General features: G+C 42.5%; 1 protein-coding gene across 1 annotated transcript in view; it reads left to right on the top strand.

Moving 5' to 3' along the window:
- Positions 1-14272, top strand: part of LOC139656176 (adhesion G protein-coupled receptor B1-like) — a gene marked incomplete at its 3' end in the record, with an annotated part of 82153 nt that overhangs the window by 28490 nt on the left and 39391 nt on the right. Inside the window, exons 7-16 of the mRNA XM_071533680.1 lie at positions 16-180; positions 319-420; positions 581-687; positions 1313-1507; positions 1899-1967; positions 2850-2958; positions 5300-5443; positions 10915-10990; positions 13614-13716; positions 13831-13874. Coding sequence (XP_071389781.1) covers positions 16-180; positions 319-420; positions 581-687; positions 1313-1507; positions 1899-1967; positions 2850-2958; positions 5300-5443; positions 10915-10990; positions 13614-13716; positions 13831-13874 — 1114 coding nt within the window. The remainder of the gene's footprint in view (positions 1-15; positions 181-318; positions 421-580; positions 688-1312; positions 1508-1898; positions 1968-2849; positions 2959-5299; positions 5444-10914; positions 10991-13613; positions 13717-13830; positions 13875-14272) is intronic.

Genomic DNA, 14272 nt, shown 5'->3' on the forward strand with positions numbered 1-14272 from the left:
TACGCGCTCTGTCAGTGGATGGCAAGTGGCAGCCCTGGTCGTTGTGGGCGGGTTGCACCAAGACCTGCGGCGGGGGGAGCCAGCAGAGGCAGAGGATTTGTTTTGGGCCCTTTTTCGGAGGCCAGTCTTGTCCCGGGGACCGAGAGGAGGTCCGCCGCTGCAATGAAAAGAGATGTCCAGGTCAGCAAATGAGAAAACTGATTGCTTTATCAACAAGATTACATCAGGGACTGAAAACAGAGTTACATAAAGAATGTATTTGAAAGCTATCCTACGACACAATTCGAAGCACTTTATTTCTACTCTTCTCTGATGCAGAACCCCATGAAATTTGTGGGGAGGACAATTTCTCCAATGTCGTCTGGAAGATGACTCCAGCTGGGGATACAGCGGCAGTACGCTGTCCTCCCAATGCCATGGGTGAGCTCCCACCACCCACCTTCCATCTCCCTCCCTGATCCATGCCCTGCCCCAGGATCAGCCATAAGACACTAAACCCCCATGCTGCCGGAGAGGTTAGACCAGGAACAATCCCCCCACACCTTAGTGATATTGAACCCCTGTCGGTGTCTCCACACAGGGCTTATCCTGCGCCGCTGCACCCTGGATGAGGAGGGCATCGCCTACTGGGAGAATCCCACATATATGAAATGCATTTCCAATGATTACCGCAGTATCCAAACTTTGGTGAGCATGGAGAGTTGTTTTTTTTTTACATTTGCAGCCCAGTGATTCTCAATCTTTTTCATATCAAGGACTCCTAATTTAGTCCACATTAGGGCCACAGACCCCCATTTGATGAGATTTTGTATCTCAGACCCAAATCTGAGAATATTTTTATTGTTAGATATGATTTTGTCCAGAATTCCATGACTATCTGCATTGTAGGTAGAGAGATAACAGTGAAACTTTGATCAAAACAGTCATTCTTCTACATTCTTTAATTGTGTTAACTTCTTGTAAGTTAAATAATTGTGAAGTTTAACAATTCATCAATTTGCTGGAGGACCCCATGGAACCTACCTAAGGACCCCTGGTGGTCTCCGGACCCCACGTTGAGAACCACTGTACGAGACCACCAAATTATTCTAGAGAAATTTGTATCAAAGGCTGCTGGCTTATGTTGCCAAAGCTTTCACAAGGCCCTGTATAAATATCTAAAAAGTAACACAAGTACATAAAGTAAGCTAAATAAATAACTTAAGGCTGTAAAAAAAAAGGGGTAACTTTTGAAAAAAAAAGGTTTTGGTCTTCCAAAAAACAGACTTGTCATATGTTTGATTGTAAGAACTAACAGAACTTTCTCCGCTAGACTCGAGAACACCTGTCCAAAGCGCAGCGTGGCCTCGTGGGAGATGGAGTTTCAGAGGTGATGACCAAGCTGAGGGTGACGTCCAGTGATGGGACCAGCTACAGTGGCGATCTGTTGGCCATAGTGGATGTGCTGAAGAACATGACGGAGATCTTCAGGAGGGCTTACTACAGTCCTAGCAGTGCAGACATGAGGGTGAATTGGGAAGGGGAGCTTTGGACGAGGGTTACGCCGATATATGGGTTGACCTTTTCATTTGTATAGCTTTCAATGGAGAGTTTTAGTGTGATGCTCTAAATGCTGTTTCAGTGGTTTTTCCACCCTGACAAGAACACAATTCTGGAAGAAACACTGAATCCTTGAGATTTTTGGGAATTTTATAGCATGAAAATGGTCAAGTTTAAAGATACTGAATATTTGCTTAAAATATTGGCGGCTCCAGTCCCAAAAATATCAGTACCTGTCTTCAAAAACCCATATCGGTCTAACCCCATTTTGGACAAAGGTAGACTATAGTACACTACAGAAAGACCTCACTTCAGAACGCAAAGCTAATGATCTGATACCTTTTCTCTTTGTTTTACAGAACTTTGTCCAGTCTGTTAGTAATCTGCTGATGGAGGAGAACAGGGAGAGATGGGAGGAAGCACAACTGGTCAGTGCCACTCTCTCTTTTCTCTTTCTAATACAGGAATGTACACAATGTCCTCATCTATAATTACATCTTAGAATTTAGTGTACAGGGATAATAATAATCCTGATGTCTTGGAGTTGATGAGTTTAGATGCTTAGACAAAGATACAGGTGGAGAAGGAGTCTGTGATTGACAGAGCGAGAGGGAGAGGAGAGAAGTGCTGCTGATGGACAGAAATAGCTGGAGATAACGAGTAACAGAGCAGACGCCCACTCTTCAATCTGTTCATATGCATCGCTGTCCATTCATCCATCTATCCATCCATCCATCCATCCATCCACCCATCCATCCTTTTCTCAGGAGGATGTGTCACCATCCAAAGCACCAGAGCAACGCCAAAGACACCAAGCTGGTCTCCTGAAATTTTGTTTTTAAAATGCCAAATGCCCTTAACCAAAGTTGTTCACGCCATTATCACGTGTTCGTCACGTTAAAAGGCTAGCTAATGACCTTTTAACGTGACGAACGCGTGGAAACAGCGCAAATTCTCGTCCGCAACGCGCAATCCGTGTTTCAGCGGTCGTGCTCGGTTCGTGAAGTTTCGTGAAATTTCTTTGCCGAACAAACGACACCCGCGGAAACACGCAGCAGTGAACAGAAAGGCTGTGATGTTGACGGGGAATGAACTTCAAAACTGTGTGGAATGTCAGAAATGGTGGTATTGAACCAACAGGAAACTGTGTGAGAATGTTAGCCAGAAATACCTCGAAGAAAAGACCTTGCACGTGTCAAGTATTTCAACAGCGGCTCCGAATATTCACCCAAAATCCCTTTGTCCTTGTACCTTCCCTTTCTCCCCTTTCTCTCTCTCTCCCACTCTCTCTCTCTCTGTCTCTCTCCCAGCTGGGGCCGAACATAAAGGAGCTGTTTCGTCTGGTTGAGGACTTTGTGGACGTCATCGGCCTGAGGATGAAGGATTTTCAGGACATGTATGAGGTCACTGATAACCTAGGTCAGCCTTTATTTCCCCACCTGGACATCTACACAGCTATCTCTGCTTATCAAAACAAACATTCTTATCGTATTGCTCTTCGCTGATGATTGATCTTCACAACTACAAAGGCAGTACATCAACGGAAGGGCTGGGGAGGGGAGGGTGGCCTATTGGTCAAGCAGACCGTCCCGTAACCAGGTACGGTCCCAGGTACGGTCCCGATGTTGCGTCCATGAAGAGCTAAGGGTCCTGTCAAAGGCTATGTTCAGACTGCCAGCCCATATCGGATTTTTTGCATATCCAGATTGGAGTCAGATTGCTTTTATCAAGTCCTAACAGCAAAAAAAACAGATGGAATGGATGGAGGAATTCTGCACTAGATCGTCCTATGGCGTGGAGGCAAAGATGACACATCTCCCTTCTGCATTTGCAGCTTTTTGTTTTGGTTCCGCATTTGAACAGCGTGCCGTCAGTTACCGTACGTACACACGCCTACCTTGTTACCACGGCAACTGTTGCTGATATCTTAACGGTGCCTGAACACACAAATCCGACCTGATCGCTTGCAAATAACAGTGGGGACAGTCAGTCCTAAAGATCGAATTTGAGAAACAAATCGGATTTACCTGCAGTCTGAAAAAGTGTCACTAGCCCCTACCTGTTCACTTGTTGTAAACTGCTCTGGATAAGAGTGTCATTTAAATTCAGCCCACATTAGAGCCATGGACCACCATTTGATGAGCGTTTGTCTCTCGGACCCAAATCTGATACTATTAGTATTGTTAGATATGATTTTGTCCAGAATTCTATGACTCTCTGTATTGTAGGTAGAGAGATAACAGTGAAACTATGATCAAAACAGTCATCCTTCTACATTCTCTAATTGTGTTAACTTCTTGTAAATGAAATAATGGTGAAGTTTAACAATTCATCAATTTGCTGGGGACCCCCTGGAACCTCCTCAAGGACCCCTGATGCCCCCCTCCCACATTGAGAACCACTGACTACAATGTACATTTCTAAATGGCGACTATCAAGGTATCAAGGCACCACAGGATCCCTGCTCGCTGCAGTGTTCCATTTTTATCTCCTAGTATCTATCTCAAGAGAACATAGTCAGACCAAATATGATCACTCTCCCATGGGCAAAAGGTCTTTCACATGTCTCATGGGAGTCTAAATACACATTCACAACCACCTGCTGCCGCCTTCCAGACTGTAAACGGTCTATTTTTCACAAATAGAAAAAAAAAAAAAAAAAAAAAACTGTACTGTGAGCATCACAGAGGCTCTGCCGCTCTCGCTGACCTACACATGAAAAACAAGGCCGAGTTTGAGCTGAGTCAAGGGAGAGTACGTGGGAACGGAGGCCAGATGAGAGGTCCTGTTTATAGCGGTGCCACCTCGCTGTCTGGAGCCAAATCGCCGCCCACGCCACCACCGTACGTCCCCTGGCTACCGACCTCCACTTCCCTCCCACACCTCGAAACATACGCTTTTTTTTCGTTTTCCAACATATAGTTCGCTTGGAGGTTTTTTTGTTGTTTTTTTTTCCTCCAGGAAGATAAAGAAAGCAATGAAGACATATAGGATGTGGGATTTCACCGATGTTATCTGATCCGCTGAACCGATCTCGCTCGTCCTTTCTCTTGTTTTCCTTCTCTCTCGTTCCTTCTCCCTCTCTCTCTCTCTCTCTCTCTCACACTGGATTCAATTCACTTTATTGAAGTATACTTATTGCCAAAGCAAAAACAAGTACAACCAGATTTTATTAGCAGGCATGACGGTGTGACTTCAGCAACAACATGGTTCAATAATATATTAATCAATCAATCAATTTGTCGAAGGACATACAATGAGCATTCGGGATGGGACTATGGGAATATGCATATCTCACGATACAATTCCATACGCAATATGGACTTCATGATTCAATACAACCATGATACAATGTAATGAGCCGCAAATCTTTCTTGCGATGCCATTGGCTGCTCAAATGTAAACAACAATTTAATTTGGTGAAATGGTTTTCAAAATGACTACACTGCATTTTTCTTTTTTTTCTTCTTTCTTTCAATGCAAATCCAACTTTTGTAGAATCAAGTGTCATTTTCTTGATAGCAGTGCAGTGATCTGCCTTATTCTGACTTATTCATTTCTAGAAAATTCCTGAAACAAGTGAAGCTTCATTGGAAACAAGTGAAGCTATCTCACCTCGTTGGCAGAATTTTTCTCTCGTTTTAAGAAAAATATGTTTCGAAGAGACTAAACGACTGGTTAAGATGGATGTTTTTTGCAGTGGACATTTCATTTTGAATACTGGATGGTAAGACACTGTCTCTCTGTCTCCCTGCTATAGTCTTGAGCATCCATAAGCGTCCAGTGGTGGGTAATGCCGATATCAGCTTCCCCATGAAGGGCTGGAGGGGGATGGTGGACTGGGCCCGCAGCTCAGAGGACAGAGTCACCATCTCCAAGAGCATCCTATCCACTGGTAAGCCAGGTAAAAGCTGCAAAACACCTTAGAAACACTCTCTACACAGGTGAGAATAGATAAGAACTTTATTAATCCCAGAGGGATATTCACTACTCAGACAAAACAAAGCACCAATCAGGTACATAATTAGTAGAGAATAAATACCAATGCAAGAATAAACTATGTATGTGCAACATATATGTATAATGTATAATATAATATATATATTACATATAAATATATATACATATACAGTAATGTGCAAAACTCTTAGGCACATTCTTTCAAATATAATGAAATAAAAAGTTTGTAAATTTTTTCTCTAAAGTTTCTAAAAAAATTACTATAAAGCGCAGTCTACTGACACACTAATGCAGAAAACAAATAAATAAACATCTAAGAGAAAATGTATATAAAAAATCTAGGTTTCCTAAGACACAGCACTGTATATATATCATATATTCTATATAGAATAATGTTACTCAATTTTAACATCAAATGACTGAGAAAGCCCACAAGAAAAATGTACATCAAATGCGGCTTCTCTGGTGCGTCCATTTCAAATAGGCTTGATTCAAGAACCAAACAAAGGGAAATCCGCATCCTGATTGAGTTATTGGATATCTTTCAAATAACAAATACGCATAATTTTGAGACATTAGTAGAAACACTGTAAACAAATAAGACCACCGACAAGAATCGACAGCCTATACACTTCATTTGCAACAGGGTTTTTGTGGGAAATGTAGTCTTGATTTTGAACAACACAAAAAGCTACAAGTACCTTTAAGTGATCCATTACAGCAGCAAACAGCACTCTGACACAGCAAAGGAACAATGGAATATAAATAAGAACAGAATAAATGAGTTGTATTCAACATTATGCAGCTGGCACTACACTAGAGCATATTAAGTAGGACTATAAGAATGAAAAGTTTGAAATATATGGATAACAGCATATACAGGTTGTGCAAAATAACAGTAAAACATACTGAAACAAAGAAACAGAAAATATGTACAGTATCTAAATATGCAAACAAAGTGAAATTGAATGATATTGTATATAAATGAAAGGTAAGAATATGAAGAAAAACAAATCTGTGAATTTACAGCTTATATACAGGATGTGCAAATGCCAGACACACGTACAGAAAGTGTCTAGGCTTGCGTATGTGTACTGTAAAAACTATATTCAATTTATTGATATAGACAGATATACACTGCCTGTCAAAAGTTTGGACCCACCTGATTGAATGTACTATGTTTTTCATTCTCTTAAAGCCATTTTGATCTAAAGGCTTCTGCTTAAATGCTTGAAATGAGTTACTTTGATTGATCCTATGTTGATCCTGTGTATGAATTTCTTTCCAAAGCCTTTGCCTTTCCATCAAGGCAAAGGGCGGCTACTTTAAAGAATCTAAAATATAAGATGGTTTTGATTTGTTTAACACTTTTTTTGGTCACTGCATAATTCCCTTTGTGTTATTTCATAGTTTTGATGACTTTACTGTTATTCCAAAATGTGGAAAATGGTAAAAATAAAGAAAAATGTGCTGTGTCCAAACCTTTAACAGGCAGTGTAGATATATACAATTGACAGAATTCATTAGCAGTTGTCCCAGTATTTAAAAAGCGAGACTCTCGGACATGAGAGGCGCTGGGTTCACTCTGTTTTCAGCACCGATGGGATTGTTTGTCAGCCGGGGATGTTTTCCGACCGTTACCGCCGGCCCTGTCACCGCCGGCATGCTAATGAGGCCGTCACTCCTAATCAGGAGTCAACAGGAGCCAATCAGGAGCAATTAGAGGCAATTTCCTCCCCAGCTGGGAGATGTGTCTCCATGGCTCCGGCGCCACATCAGCAGCCAGTCGAGCCACTGTACCTGATGCGTACCGCCTGGACCTGCTTACACCAGCTGAAATGGCTCTCCGATGCCTTCTTTTGCACTGATTGATACGGTCCGGCCTGTTCTCGTGAAATTTCATGAAACGAGTACAGTGTCTTCAAATGCAAAAAAAAAAAAAAACGTTTCCCAGGATTACGTGGAGACACGACTAGAAACAGGCAGTAGTTTGAATGCCGATGACGTGGAAAAAAGGCCACACCTACAAAGTGTGCTACAAGTGCGAAATCCTATTCAATTTCTATGAGCAAAACACTAAATCGACATTTTCTGTGGTTGCTTTGTCTGTGTTCTAATAATTGATGTGAAATGTATAGGAGTCATTCCTATGTTCCCAGGGTCCTATGTTCCCCAGTTCTACATATGTGCTCTCCCAGGGTCCTATGTTCCCCAGTTCTACATATGTGCTCTCCCAGGGTCCTATGTTCCCCAGTTCTACATATGTGCTCTCCCAGGGTCCTATGTTCCCCAGCTCTATATAGCACATAATGAGAACCTGAAAAAGATGTTCCCCAGCTCTGTATTCACTTAATATGGTTAGTTAGGGTTAGGGTTAGGGTTAGGGTTAAACATAGGACCCTGAGAACATAGGACCCTGGGAACATAGGACCCTGGGAACATAGATACGCTCCCAATGTATATGGTGGACATGCTAGAATGACTCAAAATGCTAACATGACTCCTCTCTTGAACGGAAGTTTGCACAGAAGTTTGCTAGCTTGTTTTTGTGACTTCCAGAAAAAAAGAAAATTTTAATGATGATGCAGTTCTTTGATAACCGTGAAAAGGTAACACCAAATTATTTACACCATATACATTTCACATAAATGATCAGAACACAGAAAAAGCAACCGCAGAAAATGTTGATTTTTTATTTTGCCCATAGAAAAAGAGCGGGTCAAATCACTTGTACGACACTTTGCGGGCGTGGCCCATTTGAAACGTCACGCCATTCTTATCTATAACAAATTTTCATTTTCAAATAATGTTTTTCTTATTTCACCATGACCAAAACCTTAACCCAACCTGAACAGAACTTGTCCTACTTGCCTAAACGTCACCGTTAGCTAACCTTTCCGTGTGACGAACACGTAAGAAAAAAACGACGTGTCCGATTCATGTTACTGTCACATAATCCTTTCACAATCTGCGGTTCCCAGCTCGTGCTCATTTCATGAAATTTTGTCTGTGTTGACCGTGCTGTGTCTGGTCGTTCCCTCCAAGAAACCACGCGGACCACTGAGGCAGAAGCTTATGCACGAGCACACGCCATGTCCATATCCACACCCCCCCGCACATGCCAACAGAAACAACTTTCCTCTGTATGCACATATATCAGACAAACAAACAAACAAATGCATCAAATACGGACAAACACTTGGCTATGAGCGGCTTCAATTATAGCGCACATTTGCAATAAATCACACTACAAACACACTGTCGCACACACACACACACACACCTTATTGTATCACTGGTTCAAATCCCTCCAGGCTACCTCTCGTCCGCCACAGACAATCTGGCTGAGCATATTGGATGGGCCAGCCAAAAGACGGCATGAGCAGGACACATTATACTTCATCCTCTACACACACACACACACACACACGCAGTCCCCCCCCCCCCCCCGATGCCCATGGGAGCTCAGCTGTTGCCTGGGAGCTACAGCCCTATGCCTGCTGCCTGGCACGCCGCTGGGCGCTCTCGGGCTGCCACGTAGAGCGGCGGAGCGCGAGAGCTGGATGTCTTCAGATGGCGGGGCCAGATGGAGTCGGGCTTTGACGCCTTTTGACACCGCGGCGGGGGGGGGGGGGGGGGGACTGTCTCCGCGTAGTCCGGCAAAGTCGAGTTTTTGTCAAATACCGGACTTTCCGTCGTCCCCTGAGCTGCAGATGGGGGAGTCGGCCCATAGAGAGCCGCTGTCAGATGTATCGGCAAATCAGACGTTCGAAATAGGTCACCGGTGATCGGCCGATCACTGTTTCAACTGCTTACATTATAGGCTTACATTCATTATCTACACTCGTGGCATTTAGCCATAGTTGTATTTTCTAATGTAACGGGCCCATCCCATTTCATTATGTGTTTTTTTTTACTTATTAAGCTTCTTATTGCTGTCTCTTTTGGGGACAACTTGGGCTTTCATGTGGTTCGGCACACACTTTTATGTAAAGTTCCATCTGTTTTTAGTTGTGTCTCTGTTTGTCTTTCTAGCTGTATCTGTTTATCTCTTGTATTACCTTTTTATTTGTTCGTTTTTAATTATTATTATTATTGTTCAACTCTATTTATCTACAATTTGATTTGTTTAATTGTGGTACTTTTACATCACTGTCTCGTTGGGTTTTATTGTATGTGAAGCACTTTGTAAACATTGTTTTTAGAAAAGTGCTATACAAATAAAGTTATTTAGGGCCATGTAATCCTTCAACTGACGTGAAAACATCAAACAAAATCACCAAAATTGGAGTTACAAGGTTTCCACATAACAACGGCGATATATATTAATTTCGTATGCTGTGTTATGAATTTCCTTGCCTATATGATTAGACTCAGTTTAATGTATTAGACAGAAGGCAGAGCCTATGCTGCCTCAGTGAAAGAATTTATCATCAAGCACACACTAACATGTAATAACTATGTTTGGATAAAAATATGACTTATGTCCATATTGGTGGGCGGCAGTGTCATGCATATATGACACTACCGCCCACCCATACCACCCTAGCCATATGAATAATCTGTTAAACACAGTGGCAATTGAAATTTTACTTTTGTACATTTTACATTATATCCCAGAAAACATGACTGGTTTTTGAAGTTGTCAGTTTAGTACTGAATCGTTGAACTGTCTAGACCGTACATTTCTGCTGAATTAAATTATAGTGAAATTAAAGTATTACTCATTAAGCTGGGGACCCCTGGGACCCCTTCAAGATCTCTTGGGTGTCCCCGGACCACAGTTTGACAACCACTCCTCCTGAATACAGATGCTCGGATTCTTAACTTCTCCACTGGTAAATTCATATTGATAACAGTTTGGGCATGGTTCTAAAAGCGTTCTTTAACACACCAAAAAGGCTTCTGCTATACAAACATAAAGAACTTTTTTCTGGTACTATATAGAACCATTTTTGTTAAGCGTACGCAGACTGTGTCAGACTATGCTGCCACTTTATTAGTGATGTATGAGATCAAAAAGCGGACAGTACTATGTTTTTCTGTGTATCTCCATGTGTACATAATGCGTTTAAAGCGAGCGTTTGTTTTGCTTTTAACTTTTAATGTGTGTCTGCACAAGTGTGAACGCACGAGGGTTTAGCTGTGAGTGTGCATGTATGTGTGTGTATGTGAGAAAGTGTGTGTGTGTGTGTGTGTGTGATGGTAATGCAGTGCATGAGACAGCGTTTATAGCTGACTAGTCATGTAGGCCAGCTCCAGTGTAAAGGAGGGAGGAGGGAGCATGGCTGACCTGTATTTTTCCTTCATAGAACTCCTGTTTTATTTGACTTTGGTCTCCTTCTTGTGTGTGTGTGTGTGTGTGTGTGTGTGTGTGTGTTTGGGTGTGTACCTCTGTTTCGTGTCTCCTGGCAGATTCGGATGACACCTCCACATTCGTGACTGGCATCGTTCTGTACAGAAACCTCGGAAGCATCCTGACTCTCCAGAGGTAAGACGGATGGCTCTCATGCAGCTGGATTGTTGACCAGGATTCCCACTGGTCATAGAGTTCCTGGAATATCAGGGAATTTTCCAGAGGCGTATTCCAGACAGGGAAGGGAATTTGATAAATCTTCTGGGGAAGTCAGGGGGATATCAGGGATATGGTCACTTTACAGGAATATACCTGTAGCAGAATGTACTTTACACCTTGTTTCAGGGTACTAGGGGTACTAGGTAGGGTACTAGGAATACTTTACAGGAATATAGCCGAATGTAGTTTACAACTTGTTTCAGGGTGCTAGGGTACTAGGTAGGGTACTAGGAATACTTTACAGGAATATAGCAGAATGTAGTTTACAACTTGTTTTCGGGGTACTAGGGTACTAGGTAGGGTACTAGGAATACTTTACAGGAATATAGCATAATGTAGTTTACAACTTGTTTCAGGGCACTAGGGGTACTAGGTAGGGTACTAGGAATACTTTACAGGAATATAGCATAATGTAGTTTACAACTTTTTTCAGGGCACTAGGGGTACTAGGTAGGGTACTAGGAATACTTTATAGGAATATAGCAGAATGTAGTTGGGGTGACAGGGTACGAGGTGCCAGGGTTGGGCCCGTTCATTAATTGAATTGAGAATGCATGGTAAATTCAAATCCAAAGAGTTGGAATTGGAATTGCACCCAGCTCTAAGGAAACAGAATTGGAGTTGAATTGGAATGACAGGAAACAGAACTGAATCCCATTAAATTCCATGAAATTCCACTTCTAAGAGAGAACATTATGAATCAAATAAAAGACAAATTGAATACATTCAATCATAACAGATGCATTACGACTACATGTTATGCATCAAATAGCACCTGAAAGGTTCCTTTAACATTTTATGATATTCAGTAGGGCTAATATACAACACTACGTCTCTCAGAAAAAAACAAAAACATTAAATTTCATAGAATTTCACTGAATTAATTTCAACTTTCTGAAATTCCAATTCAATTCCAATTCTGTTTGCTGTAGGTTTTTTTTTTTTTATTCCAATTCCAATTGCCCAGTTCAACTGGAATTGATGAGTTCATTCATGAATTGACCCCAACCCTGCTTGGAATAGTTACCAGAAATATAGCAGAACGTAGTTTAACTTCTTTCACACATTCATTGCATTAGATGCTTTTCAGGCCAACTGGAGTGGAAACCAGACTGAAAAATATTAAAAAAACTGAACAGAACATTCTTAGATCCTGGAAGTGTCTTGGGAACCCATGTCACCTGAAACATGCATAGCAACACTGAAACAAGGATTCGGTACAAAAACAACAGCACACTTGTGGTGGCTGGCTCCTTGTATGTCTTTTATCTCCATGAGTAAAGGGATTTCTCACCGCTCTCACAATAATTAACATACATTTTACATGCAGCAGTGTCGATTTGGGCCGCATGTGAGGTTCTGTGTAAATGTGTGTACGCATCCAGGAATGCTTGTGGGCTTCTGCGGGGAACGGCATTTGTTGTCTATGGCTTTGGTTCCAGTGGTAAGGAGCTCTCCATTATGGTAATGCGGTTACGGTGCATAATGAACTGGTAACATATGGAAAAGTGAAGCAGACTCCCACTCCGGTCCTCCCACGTGTTCGCTCCCAGCCTTCCGGCGTAATTCCGCGGGAGTGGATTTACGGGCGTTCTCCATACATCGCTTCATTCCCCTCTGTTTTCAAGCCTCCTCTCCTCTCCTTTTTACCCCGCATTCGATTTCTCCTTTTTCGAAAGGAAAGCGGGACGAGTCGGAAAGGCAAGAGACGCGGTGACACAAAGGTTTAAGTTGACGGATTGTGTTTTTTGAATTTTTGCGAGAGGGAGATTGTGCGTACGGGGGATACAATGCGGATGTAAAGGAAGCAGGAACAGGAGGATGGGCTCTCGAGCGCGTTCGGCCGACTGGAAGCTCTGGTGTCAGTACTTCCAGCTGCAATTCATTTTTTGCCTGATTGTCTCATTCCATATGATTGATAGTACCTATGAAAATCAGAAATTGTAATGCATACTAAGCAGACAGGGAGAACGTTAACCTATAATATACCCCCCCCAAAAAAAATTACCAAAGATACTGAAAAGGAATGTGGACTGCCTCGGATGCAGGACCATCCTAGGAGGCTTTCAGAAGAGGAGTCAGTAATCTGTTCTGGTTTTGCTCTGCGACTGGAACCGCACATGTTATGTTCAATCGAGCAATCGCGGGCCATGTGGTTTTGCTGTCATGCGTCCACCGCTGAGCAGACTGGACACAAACTGTCACTGCTTGAAAGAGGCCGTGATGAAATGCTCCAGCGTTTTGTGATGGTTGCGTGACCTTCAATAAATCTAGCGCAATGTCAGTAATCCATCATTTTGACTTTTATTTGCGGGACGTGCCGCCTTTTTTTTTATTCCTTTTAAGGGGTAATATCTCCGGCGGTCGTCGCTGTTTGCAGTCAAAATATTTCCCAGCCAATTAGTTTGTAATTTCAAGCTTTCAGTGGAGTCTTATTGGGTAAAACGATCACGTCGCCCCTTCGCTCGGCTTTGCGCATTCATTGAGCTGTTACCAGTCTGACGGTTTGTCTTTTTTTTTTTTTTTTTTTCCCCTACAGAAACAGCACAGTGCTCAACTCCAAGGTTGTGTCGGTGACCATCAAGCCCACCCCGGCCTCCCTCTCCGCTCCCGTGGAAGTCGAGTTCTCGCACATGTACAACGTGAGTGAGTCTTCTTCGCCCGTCCGATTGACTTTCACCCCCCGGCACCACTCGAAAACCTTTTAATAGCGCTGTTTCGTTCTGATCATGTGGCTCTCTCTCTCTCTCCATCAGGGCACCACCAACCAGACCTGTATATCCTGGGACGAAAGTGACAGGTAAAGAGCTGCTGTATTGTTGATTCATCTGTCCATCGATCCACCCGAGCCTTCCATGTGTGGAGCTCTAGGATAGGGTTTGGCTGATTAGGGGTCCAAGCACATAAGTGCGAGGAACCCTATTGTAATTGTTCCGATTATTATTATTATTATTATTATTATTATTATTATTATTATTATTTTTCTTCTCGTGCCCTAAAAGTATATGCACCTCAGAAACCATAAGCCCCACAGCACCCAAACTTTCCACATAGGTTGGAAATGTCACCCACTACTCAGGCAACAAAAATGACACCAATCCACCTGATGGTGGCGCTATAACAGCCCCCTGCACGTTTTGGTCCATAACTCCTGAACCGTGAGTCACAGAATCAAAATTCCACTTCTCCTGGATTCCC

This window comes from Centroberyx affinis, unplaced genomic scaffold (genome assembly GCF_046629955.1).
Source record: "Centroberyx affinis isolate AG114_WGS23_722 - 3 ecotype Tasmania unplaced genomic scaffold, CSIRO-AGI_Caff_v1 ptg002401l_1, whole genome shotgun sequence".
Lineage (NCBI taxonomy): Eukaryota > Metazoa > Chordata > Actinopteri > Beryciformes > Berycidae > Centroberyx > Centroberyx affinis.